Source organism: Chelonoidis abingdonii, chromosome 2, assembly GCF_003597395.2.
Source record: "Chelonoidis abingdonii isolate Lonesome George chromosome 2, CheloAbing_2.0, whole genome shotgun sequence".
In the NCBI taxonomy this organism is placed as follows: domain Eukaryota; kingdom Metazoa; phylum Chordata; order Testudines; family Testudinidae; genus Chelonoidis; species Chelonoidis abingdonii.
Window position 1 is genome coordinate 298,972,538 of NC_133770.1, and position 13,046 is coordinate 298,985,583.

The 13,046-nt window shown below is 43.7% G+C and overlaps 1 protein-coding gene across 1 annotated transcript in view; it reads right to left on the reverse strand.

Annotated features, from left to right (window-relative positions):
* Window positions 1-13,046, reverse strand: part of ZC3H3 (zinc finger CCCH-type containing 3) — a 365,042-nt gene that overhangs the window by 221,291 nt on the left and 130,705 nt on the right. Inside the window, exon 4 of the mRNA XM_075063298.1 lies at window positions 12,053-12,209. Within this exon, the coding sequence (XP_074919399.1) occupies window positions 12,053-12,209 (157 nt within the window). The remainder of the gene's footprint in view (window positions 1-12,052; window positions 12,210-13,046) is intronic.

The following is a 13,046-nucleotide window of genomic DNA, read 5'->3' on the forward strand; positions in this document are numbered from 1 at the left end:
GTGTGGTAAATTCAGATGTTAATTCCCATAATACTCTAGAATCCTTAACAGATCCACTGATTTGTGTTTAAAATTCATATTCCTTTAGCACAGTGGTGCGTAAACTTTTCCAGTCACATCCCCGCTACCATTAACGGAACCTGTCTGCGCGCCCCCACCCTTCATTACTCACAGCCAAGGCCTCCTCAACAGCAGAGCTTGAGCTGAAAGTGGATCTGGGGGCAGAGAGGGAATGAGGACAAAGTTGGGCTGGGGAGAAAGTGGAGCAGGAACAGAGCTGGAAGCTCCTCCCCACCCCCTGTGAGAGCTGGCCTGGGACCTACTGCATGCCTCCCAACATGTTTTATAAGGTTCTCCCCACTTCCTAGCAGCCCTAATTACTTTTCTTTATTTATTTATTTGCAGAAGACACATTTTTAAAGTACACTGTCTCAGCCATTTGCATCTCAATAAATAGTTCATTATACTTCATCCCATCCACCAGAGATCTCCTAATTCACCAGTAATTCCAGACTACTCTGGGGATCAGAGCGTAAACCAGTGCTGGCAATGCACATCAAGGAACGTCTTACCTTTAATGAGAAAGAGTAAGATAGGGCCTAAAGTATGTTCAAATGCAGGAGCTGCCCGTTCTCTGTAACTGTGCGGTTACACAAAACTAACCAGCTGCGGGGTTTTATGGCAAATTAACTCAGTCAACAAGCAGTTAGAAATCTAGAATAGTCTTACGTGCTTTTCAGACTTTTACCCAAGTGACTCAGGTGCTTAAGTTCCACTGACTTTTAATGATATTTAGGCTCTTAAGTTACTTAAGCGCTTTTGAAAATGTTACCTCTTGCAGCTAAATCACAGGATTGGTAGTTGGGAAAGTTGAACTCTTCTCCTAAACTCCGTCACAGACGCACTGTATGATCTTGGGCAACTCACTTAACCCCTCTGTGCCTCAGTTTCTTCATCAATAAAATCTGGCTAATCTTGAGCTTTTTTGCAGAAAGGTCAGAAGGACAAATTCATTAGTGTTTGCTCTGCAAGGCAAGATCCTCAGATAGAAGGCATTACTGAAGACACAGTGTATTACCTATCAAGGAAGACAAGTAAAAGAACATAACAGGGATGTGAGGATTGAGTTTTAGGTTTTAAAATGTCCATAAATTAACATGCAACGTAGGTGTGGCCTTTGTGTTCAAAGCAAGACAGCACCACCACTCGCGTTCTTATCTAGCACCTTTCATCAGTAGATCTCAAAGCGCTTTAAAAGGAGGTTTGTGTCATCCCCATTCTACGGCTGAAAACACAGAGGCAGAGAGTGGAAGTGACTTGTCCAAGGTCACCCTGCAGGCCAGTGGCAGAGCCAAGAATAGAACTCAGATCTCCTGAGAGCCAGTCCAGTGCTCTACCCAGTAGGCAACATTGACTCCTAGTGGTTCTCATTCTGCAGAAGTTAGAAAGAGCTATCAGCATGGAAAGCAGTGCAGACACTCAGCAACAGACTGCACGAGTCCCAGTTTCTCGAAACACAAGAATTCAACCCACCGGAGTCTCAGTTGCTTGAGGGTCGAGCTAGCAACTAATATTCCAAGAGTTAACATGCATGTCCCAGCTGACAGAGGGGGAAAGATACAACTCGCCCAACAAAACAACAACTTTGTTACAGTTTAATCTCCAGTGTCTTGTGAGTGTTCCGCTCACCACTCTCTGAAAGTGTGAAATAGCCATTTACTTCCATTACAGTAAAGGATAAACTGACTTTTTAAATAGGGCGGTAACAACAATTTCAAGAAGGCAAATTGCTATTTCACTCCTCTGAAGAACCTCGTAACAGGACTGGAGAAATGTCAGCAAAAACTAGATCAAGTGGTGAGGAAAATCTCAAACGACAAACACCATGCTGCCAAGATCCAAAGGAGCACAGGAGTAATGCTGGAAATATGTGAGCCTTTCAGCCTGCTACCCTAGGGGCATTGCAAGAAATTAGCTGGAGTAAGATCACCACCTTTTTCTAGCAAAGCACAGCAGCGGTGTCACTGGTGAAGCAGAATAGCAGCAGAACTGCCCTGCCCCATAACCGCCAGACGGCCTACATTAGAATTATTATTTTGTATTACTGAGATGCCCCTTCCCACCATTCGCTCCTCTTTCCCCCTGCCCCATAGCTCGCTCTTTCCCTCTCCCTCACTCCCTGCGTGGGTCGGGAGGGACTCACCTGCGGGGCTGGGAGCCGCAGCTGTCCGATGCAGGTAGGAGGCGGCCCTGGCAGAGTAGGAGCTGCTGCGGGTGATGACTCAGCACCTCCCCACCTCCAGTAACCAGACTTTGGGTCAGTAAATCTGACCGGACACTGTCAAGTCCCCTTTTCAACTGGACTCTCCAATTGAAAACTGGGCACTGGTCGCGCTACAGACACCAGAAGATATAACATGCACCAGAAGGGGAGGACATACGTTACAAAGATGACACGGTTACTCAGTTTAAGACAGGATAGGTGTAAACATGCATTTTTTGTAGGCAAAGCTGCACATGTGGGACCTGAACAGAGAGAGTGAGGCAGCTGGCTGACTAGATTTCAGAAGGGCAGCCCAAGCACCCAGGCAGGGTGGGATAAAAAAAGCACAGTGACACTTGAGAGACAGGATAGGGAGGATAGTATCATTGGCAGATCTAAACCTTAGAGCGCCAGCCCCCTGAGATTGCAAGGGCTACCAGAGCTAGAGAGGCAGTGCCTTACCTCTCAAGCATGTCTCTGACTTCATTAGTCACAGTCACAATGAATTATGATATCACAAACCCTGGATAAATCACACAGGAGAAGACAGCTGGGTACCAGGAGAAATCTACCAACAAATATACAGACAGGCAGCAATGAAATGGTAATGATACCCAGGACATTAAGAGCACTTTACACCCATGAACCCTGGCGGGGGAAAAACAACTAATCAATCCTCAACACTCCGTAAGGTAGCTCAGTATCAATCATCAACCCCATTTCATAGATAGGTAAACTGAAGCACTGAGGTGAAGGCTTGTCATAGGCTAAAGGGAGTCCCTGTGAGAAGGCATGACTAGAAATCTGAAGCTCCTGTTGCCCAGAGCAGTGCTCAGTCCACTGGACCACACTGCTCTTCTTCAGAGAATGGAATTGCAGAGGGAAAAAATACACTTCAGTCCTATGGTGATAAATATTCTCTCTCCCTAGCTATATTTCTTTGCATGCAGCACTGGTTCTTTAACACTGTTCTCCACGGTGAACTTCAAAGCCTTCCGAAGTAAACTGCTTGAGTGCCCTAATAAGCGACTGAGTATATATGCAGACAAATTACACACATGTATAAAGAACAGAGTTGCAAAGCAGGTGCCCCTTCCCTTACCTGCCCAGTCCTGAGTTCTAGGCTCTGCCTGACACCTACAAGAAGTACCAGCTGACAATGGTAAGGCAGGCGGCAAGCCATGACTAACACTCAGTGTGCTAAGATAAGCTTCTTTTACAGCTACCTCATTTCCCCACTTCCCTCCCCAATTCCCATTGGCTTGTTTCACCCACCTGTTGTGTTCTGTTGTAGCCTAGTCTGAAAGCTCTTTGAGACAAGGTCTACCTTTCCTTAAGTGTGTGGACAGCACATAGCAAAACAGTTATAGAATCACAGAAACGTTGGGCTGGAAGGGACCTCAAGAGGTCATCAAGTCTATCCCCGGCACTGGGCCAGGACCATGGAAACCTAGACCATCCCAGACAGGTGTTTGTCTAACCTGTTCTTAAAACCCTCCGACGACAGGAATTGTACATAGCTATATAGAACCACAATTGTATTATATAATAACACATAAATTTAACAACTCCTAAAAAACTTTACGTGACACGATGCCTACAAAAAAACTGACAACAGTTGGGCAGCTGGTGCACTGCGACCATAGCCTGTCAGGCTGACCAATAGCATGTGTCTCTACTTTCCTGTACTCCCCTGTCTGTATCCACCTGTTGTCTCGTCTGATAAGTTATAATGTAAGCTCTCTGGGGCAGGAGTTCTCTTTTTGTTCGGATTTGTACAGAGCATGGGAGCCCTGCTCCTTGACTGGCCCCGGAGCACTCCTGCAATACAAATTAATGTCAGCAGCATAACGGAGCACTCCACCTTCCATCAGTTGCTGTGCCTAGCACAAGCAGCACTACAGCCCAAGTATGCAGAAAAATGTTTTGCATGTGGATTAAGGTTAACAGCTTCCAAAGCCAGGAAGGACCACTGTGATCAGCAAGTCTGACCTCCCATACAACACTGGCCTTAGAACATCTCCAAAACAATTCCTGTTTGAAATACAGCAGATTTTTTTTTTAAAAATCCAGTCTTGATTGAAAAGCCACCAATGATGGAGAATCCAGCACACCCCTTAGTAAATTGTTCCAGTGATAAGTTGCCCTCACTGTTCAAAACTGACACCTCATTTCCAGGCTCAATTTGTCTAGCTTCAGCTTCCAGCCATTGGAGTGTGTTAGACCTTCCTCTGCTAGACCGAAGAGCCTGTTATCAAATAGCTAGAAAGTTTTTCCTAATATCTAACCTAAATCCTCCTGGCTGCAGATTAACAGTCTTTAACATATTTGAAGACTTAGCAGATCCCCCTCAGTCTTCTTTTCTCCAGACAGGTACAGAAGATTCTGATTTCAGGGAAGGAGGAGGGTAGACAAGGGAAAGAGGCCCTGTTTTTAATAACAGGCAGCATCTCTGCATTGTTATCTGTACCCACCAGCTGCAAGCAAGGTGCACTCCCGCCTGACACTCCACTGGCCCCCTCTCCAGTAAGGGAATCTGTGTCCTCTCTAGTAGGTTCCACAATACTGCTGCATCCTCAAATGAGGAGAAAGGCTTCCTCCTCCTCCAAACAAGTATGGAAAAGCTGAACGGTCTCCTGTTATTCTCAGGGCATAATCAGAGACGCCCCAGGCAAGTCACCTAATATCAATCAGGCTATGAACCAGGGTGAAAGCAAGACCTTCCTGAAAGCAGCTGCAGTAGAGCAGCTGGCAAACAAATTACCTCAAAGAACGAGAGTACTTGCGGCACCTTAGAGACTAAAAAATTTGAGTATAAGCTTCCGTGGGCAACAGCCTACTTCATCAGATGCATAGAATGAAACACATAGCAAAAAGATATACATATACATACAGAGAACATGAAAAAGTGGAAGTAGCCATACCAACTGTAAGAGGCTAATTAATTAAGATGAGCTACTATCAGCAGGAGAAAAAAAACTTTTGTAGTGATAATCAAGATGTCCCATTTTAGACAGTTGACAAGAAGGTCTGAGGATGCTTAACAAGTGGAAATAAATTCAATATGTGTAATGACCCAGCCACTCCCAGTCTCTATTCAAACCCAAGTTAATGCCAGCAATGCCCCTCTGCCATGTACATTGACCAAACCAGACAGTATCTATGCAAAAGAATAAATGGACACAAATCTGACATCAGGAATCATAACATTCAAAAACCAGTAGAACACTTCAACCTCTCTGGTCACTCAGTAACAGACTTAAAGGTGGCAATTTTGCAACAGAAAATTTTCAAAAAACAGACTCCAACGAGAAACCGCTGAGCTGGAATTAATACGCAAACTAGATACTATTAACTATATGTTCCATTCTATGCATCCGATGAAGTGGGCTGTAGCCCAGGAAAGTTTATGCTCAAATAAATTTGTTAGTCTCTAAGGTGCCACAAGTACTCCTGTTCTTTTTGTGGATACAGACTGACAGGGCTGCTACTCTGAAATCCAAAGAACTTGTTACCTCAAGTATTTGTTAATAAGGGTTTATGAGTGTAGAGTGTCCCTGACATCACCACCAGTTCTTCAAGCTCATCTGTGGCCAGAGGAGGATCTGGACAGAGTTAAGATGCCCTTGCATGATTCACACAACCACCAAATGTGACGGGAAAAATGAAATTTAAGAGAGAAACCACAGCCTTTCCAAAACTCACTCCCGCAGAGCAAGAAGAGATTAGGGGGCGGAGTGAAAGGAGAATCAATAAATCTTAATCTCATTCACAATGATCCGGAGCTCTTATTAAGTAAATTAATTTAAGTTAATTTAACTCGATCATGACTCCTGATCACAGTGATTTAGTGAGGGGAAAATTGCATTAGGAAAGGCCATGCTCACTAGATAGGAGAAGGGAAGAAAATTAGATCCACTTAGCAATGTGAATTAATATGGAAATAGCAGGTGTAAATTTAACCTTATCAAGAGAGTGAAAATTATCTTCATAAATTTGTGGAAATAGCCCCCAAGTTGCTTATAAATCTATTTAAAACAAAAATATTACAAAAAGTGCAGTAAAATTAATTTAAAATACACTCCCATCTATCGCCTGCAGAAAAGTCAGCAGCAGGGCAAAGTTTAATGCAATCTAGCAATGAGGGGAGAAAGCAACCAATCACTGAGGAATTAGCACTGGGTGCCTGTGGCTTAGCAGCAGCAGCACCCCCCTACCCCCACCCCCAATCCTGAGAGACACATTTGTCTTTTGTCTCTGGCTAACTGCTTCAAGAGATTTGCCTGCAATGGAGCTAATGCCAGAGACCCCACCCCATGCTGCAAACTGCCGGGTGGTTTCCCCTGCAGATGCACAGCAATACTCTTGGCAGAGTCAAGCTTTACAAAGTGGTCGGTGGGTCAGATATGTGGCCCCACCAGAAGTCCATTAAAGTGCTACATAAATCAAGGGATTATGGCAGAACTGAAGGGCCGATGCCTTCCCATGCAGGCCCTGAACGATCTGAATTTTGATCGCTGGGACTTCCCCGTCCCTACGTGCTGCAAGTGCAGCAGCCACGTGCACCCAGTGCTGCATTTAGAGCTCTACTTTACAGCACTGTGGCTCAGTGCCAAACAGACATTACAAAAATGTTTACAATTCTTGGTACCATACCAAAGGGTAAAACTAAAAGGTTAATAAATCACCGCTGTTTAGCCACTCGACAAACAAGCTGCAACTTCATCTGAAGGAGGGCAGTGCGTGCATGTGCTAAATCTAACCGCTATCACCAACACAGAAAGCTGGCCATTCTCCTAGCATAAGAACTCCCTGGCCCCCACTTACTGCTATGCAGCAGCAGTCAGACACACCTGAGATCCCTTTACCTCAAGCTGGGCTTATTCCCAACACCGGTGGTGCTCATGTTGAGCTGTATTATTTAGTACACTAAATATGCTACAGTAGCACCCCGTGGCCATGTCAGTATCAGGGCCCCACTGACCTAGGAGCTGTACAAACACAAGGTCCCTGCCCCAAAGAGCTTACAGTTCACTAACCAAGTAACACACAAAGGGGGGGGGGGGGGTGCCAAGAGAGTATATTCCACGCAGAGAAAAACGTCAGGCATCATCACTAGCAAACAGGGCAGCAGCGGGGAGATTTTTCAGTGGTTCTGAATTAGACTCCTTCAAAATGAGCCGCTTTTTAAGAGTGGGGCAAGATTAAATGTGACTGAAAGGAGGTCGTTGGACCATCAAAACTAGAGAAGGATGAGAGCCACTCACTTAATCCATATCTCAATCTTCCTCCAAACAGCGCAGGATGACTCCCTGCTAGAGACGTCTCCAGCGCTTCATCCAGTCCAGTTTTTAACAACCTGAATGTTGGATCTTCCCTCCTCCTTCCCCTGAGCCAGTAGCTCACAGTCTGATCGATCTTTTTTTTTTTTGATCCACATCCAGGAGAATGTAATGAACACTGGAGTATAAGACAAATGTCAGAACTACAGAAAAAGCGTTTGCCATCTCCTGACCAGACGGTCCGTATGATGGATCGCACGCAACGACGGTTATAGCAAGACTGAATCAGAGATTTATCACTTCTTTAAAATATAATTGTTTTAATTTGCTGATGGCACTTTATTGAGATCTGTATGGAACTGCCATAAGATCTAAGCCACACAATTTAATGAAGTCCAAGATTAATAAGTAGAAGATGATTCTACAAGTGGAAGCTCTCATCCAATCAAAACAGAACGATCAGATTACCTCTCTACAAAATGTCTGCTCTCTCGAGTAAGACTGATGGCATGACTCTGTGATCTCTGGTCTTAATCATTGTCTCTAGCCCCACTCCTCCCCCATTTTCAACCACAAGTCCCCTCCTCTCAGTCAGATGCTCAATCAATCAGAGGTTTAGATTGTATGGTAATGAGGAGGGTATGAGAAACTGAACAGAATCAAATCGAGGAGGGACTTGTCTCTCCATCATTATGGTTGAAGCTAGCTTCCCATTCTAAGCCTCGTTTTGCCCCATCTCAATAACATCCCTGATATTAAACTTATCCATTTCAAATTTGACAGGGCTCACCTTACCAAAGAGCAGAGGCTTTTTTTTTTCCATGCAAAATTCGGTACAAATACAAGTAACCTTCCTCTTCCTTTAAGGTTGCCTCTCCTAATCCTGAATTGGTCTCGTGAGTCAGATTGGCATATCAAGCTTTGTGCAACACGACGACGCTCCATACAAACAGTGCTGGACCACCACACAACACCCCCAAGTTGCATTGACTCTGAAAGTGATTTCAGAACCCTGACTAACCAACAAGTAGCGCTTACAGGATGCAAATCTCCCTCACCTCCGTTGATAAAATTGGGACAATTATGGAATCTAATGGGTGCCACACTCTTTCCAGGCCCCAATAGAGAAACATTAAGTGCAGAGACACTGAAGTGGCAGTTTTGTCCAGACCCTACACAGAACATTTATGGTCACAAAAAAAGTAGAAACAAAAATCAATCTTTGCTAAGGCTTTCAGATAACTGGGCAGTAATAGGGAGAATGGTCATTTTAACAAGACTGGCTGTTCCACATAAAGAATGAAGGAACTGTTTCAAGGTAGGTTCCCCTTAATAAATTTAAATAAAAGAGCAAGATTCACTCAAGACTGCTCGTTCAGGACGAAAAGATACACTCTCCAGATATATCTAACTCGAGAGAGGAGGGGGGCAACTTCCAGGCTGATGGGGATGTAATTGCTTTGGTTAGGGGCAAGTTTCCTGGCTTATCACCATTCACTCTAGGGCAGTAGCTCCCAAACTTTAACAACCTGTGCACCCCTTTCACTAAAATGTCAAGTCTCACCAACATCCTTCTAACAATGAATATTTGCAGGGATTTTCTCCTTTACCTGAGTATAAATGATAAAAGCAGTGATCTTGGAAATATAAAATGTGTTTTTATGACATGCTGATTACACACTATTTATTATTAATTATTTATCATTACAGTATTTTTATTACATTATGAAAACAGCAAAACTCTCTCAAGATCTAACTTTCGTAGCTTGTACCACTTTGAATAAGCGTGTTATAAGACCAGATTCCTATGTTTCCTCAAGGAGTATCAGATATGAAACAGCAGGAAGGTATTTAAGAAGCCAACTCAAAGAATTCGTCTTGCACAAGCATTCAGGTCTTGTGCAGTCCAGGCAAACAACGCACATTAAAACAAAGCTTAAACTTGTTCATCATAATTTAAAAAACAACACTAGCTTCCTATTTAATTTTAAAAACAGCAAAAAATAGCCACCTTCCTTTCCATTTCTTATAAGGAGTTTTGAAGTTTAAATCTCCTCAGTGTGATAGATATGCTTGCTTTGATCTGCTTAGCTCTTGGAAGTCCAGGGGCTCCAGACTGCTGGCCCTGCGGCTGCCCAGAGTCCCTAGGGACAGCTCTGTTCGCCATTAGGGAATTTTTTCTGAGAACCCCCTGTAACATTTTGCGAACCCCACTTTGGGAACCACTGCTCTAAGGTCACGTAGTCATTGCAAACAAAACCCCTTCAGATGCACAAAATGATCTGACAAACTGCAGTGTGAACAACAGAGTTATAGTGGACAACTCAGTAAAGAACGCCTTGCTAGTGGCGACAGCTCCAAACAGAAGTGATCAGTTTAATCCCAATACAATGAAGCCTCAGGACTTAATTTAGTATGCAATTTACATTTAACACTGGAACAAACCTGAAAAGAATTTATCCTGAACAGTTTGCTTGGCCACTATTTGTCCTGTCCTCTCTGCTATGATTAAATGGTATTTTAATACTCTGCTCCTCCCTCTCTGTGAAGCGACTGCCAGTACTACTGTCTACAACCATGGACACTGATCAGAACTTGACAGATTCGATATTATGATTTCATGGCAGAATCAAACAGAAGATGAGCTATCAGGACTAAACCTTCACTTACACGCAAATATCTACCATTGTAACTACTAACAAAAAAATATATGAACCTGTGAAATTCAAAGAAATTTAAGGTCTAGTTTATACTACAGAGTTGGGTCGGCTCACCTACATCGTTCAGGGCCGTGAAAAGTCTCATGCCCTTTGCGACATACTTAAGCCTGCCTAAGCCCTGGTGTAGACACTGCTAGTTAGTGTAACAATTCTTCCATTGAACTAGCTATCACCTCTCAGAAAGGTGGATTTTGTACAGTAAAGGAAAAATCCTTTCCATCGCTGCAGTAAGTGTCTACACTACAGCACTCCAGTTGTGCACTGCAGAGTTTCTAGTACAGACATGCATTTGGCTAAAATCTCAGGGTATCTGCAAATTCACAGTATACAAGCCCCTCTCCAAAACACCAATAAAAGATGTTCTAATTGGGCCAGCTTAGAAGTAGCACAAGGACTGATTTGACTGTGTGATTTACTATCGCAGAATGACAGTCATGGGTATTAGTGAATTCTATACAGAAGATAAAATATGATGGTATCTGTTAAGATGAGTTCCTGTCTGCATCCTGTAGAACTTGCCCATACCGGTATTGCCCTGGTCTCTTCTTTTGTCATTCAGTGTTGAACGCATTCTAAAATAATATGCATCACCTCTCCTTTTGGGGGCGAAGCCAGACTTTTAGGCACCTGCTCCCCTACTTGGTGTAAACTTTGCTTGTGCCAATCAGAAACCGGAACACACACAGGTTTTGGCTCTGTCCCCTATGACACTTCTATGATGTCATAGTAGGTACTTTAGGCCGGCCTGCCATGTGCAGGCAGGAGAGGAGAAAGAAAAACAATCCTGTGTATCCGTGTACACCCGTAACCGAGCCTGATCACCTCGAAGCTCTCTCTCAGCTCACGTGTTTCAAACAGAGTCTCTACGTTTGCCGGTCGTTATGCATTGGTTTGTATTTGTAAGTATCAGTTTTACTAAATGCTGCATCTTTGTTTATATATATTGTTGTAGACATTTTAGTCATCGTGTTTTAAATTTATTAACCCTACTAGCTAATCATACGCTGCTCCTTACCCCTTGTAACTGTCCCCAATAAAACTTTAAATTGATTAATTTTAGTTGTGTGTGTGTCTGCAGTTTGCCTCGTGACCCATACTCTCCTTGCATCCCTTACCTATATAGTCTATTGCCACGTGCAGCCTGGTAAATAACAGGCCTGCATTTCCTTTCGCCCCTGCGAATACGTGGCAATCTACAGTATCTTGATGGAAAAACAATGGGGCGGGGGGAGAGCATGAGGGGAAAGAGCAGGAAGAACCAGTATTTGGTCTGTTTGTGAACACAAAGAGTTGGTACATCTGGTTCATAAAAGGAAGGTGAATTGGAGGAGGGTCCACGGCTCAGTAGATACCTTCCATGAAGTGCAAGAGTAATTTGTAGACTAGTATGCAGAATAGGGCATGTTCCCTGGGGGAGCGTGTGACCTCAGGACCTCTTAATGCCAACTGACAGAGGACATCAAGGTGCATGATGTACAGGGATCCCATGGGTTGACCAAAGGGTGTCATTGTAAGGGTCTCTACTGAAAGCCTGTGTCACACTGGTTATTTAATCACTGAGAGACGTATGTACAGAAAGTGTGTGAGGAGTTGTGTATATACGCTGAAAATTATGTTTTCTAGGCCTTGTAGTTAAAGGCAGGTCACTCCAAGGTAGTGTGTCATGAGACAAACTTCTCCAGACAGGAGATGGGAGAAGTATCTCCCTCGTGAACCACTATATATTGTGCATCTCACAACAGAAGTCTATTAGCATCCTAATAGATTAGCATAGGCAGAAACGTTACCTAGATGTCACAAGTCGCCTTGTCTTCCAGCTGGGAACAGGTATGCTGAAGAATGACGACGAACTTGAAGGGGAAGCCACAGTCTTCTTGACTATCCTATAGCGAGTCTGTACTACTTTATTAGCCACAGGGCTCCTTACAAGGTGCAAGCTGGACCCTGGAAGAAAGTAAGCAAAAGAACAACCTGAAAATTTCCCATCCACACTATTGACTGAAGCAGGCATTTCCCCACTGCATCCTAAGGAATACAAATATTCCAGCCTTCCTACTGCACAATGGTCTTTTGAGACATTTCAAACACATTTAGAAAGCACACCTTATCCCTGACATCTACATTCTGAATAGATTTATGTATTTAATCATTTCCATTTTCATAATATTTTGCAAGATGATCCACACGCCAGTTTTTAATGCAGAATGCTTCATGCAATTAACAGTTATATGTTTGACTCTGTTTTTCCTCTCCTTGATAGTTAGCAATTTTTTTTTCCCACAGCTTTAAGGAATGCGTCTAATTGCCTGACTTTTATAACATACAGCTATAACTGCCCAGATAATTAAAGCTGACACTACATGCTGAGACTAAATCCTCTGGTTTTATAACTGATTTAAAGGGCTGGCTGGTTTTTTCTTTGGAGATCTTCTAATTAAAATTGTTGCAAGATGGAGAGGGGAAAACCAGACCCCACTTGTGTGTTTGCCCAATGTGTCCCTTGTTGGGAGAGGTGGGACTCGTGCTGCCCTCAAGCTAAATTTAGCATGTGGTAATAACAAGGGTGCTAGAGCACAGAGCTACCACTGCCAGCGTACAACCACATTCCAGTAGTCGCATCAGTGCTAAGCACTACCAGAGGCAGAGCAGGTTCTGAGAATGTGATGGCAATAACTCCTGGGCCCTCTTGCACCAGAGCTAAAATACAGGTACTCATTTTTCTAGTTCATTCAGAAGCTGGGTCTTAGAGCTAATTCAAATTCAGCAACTCAGCACCTCTGT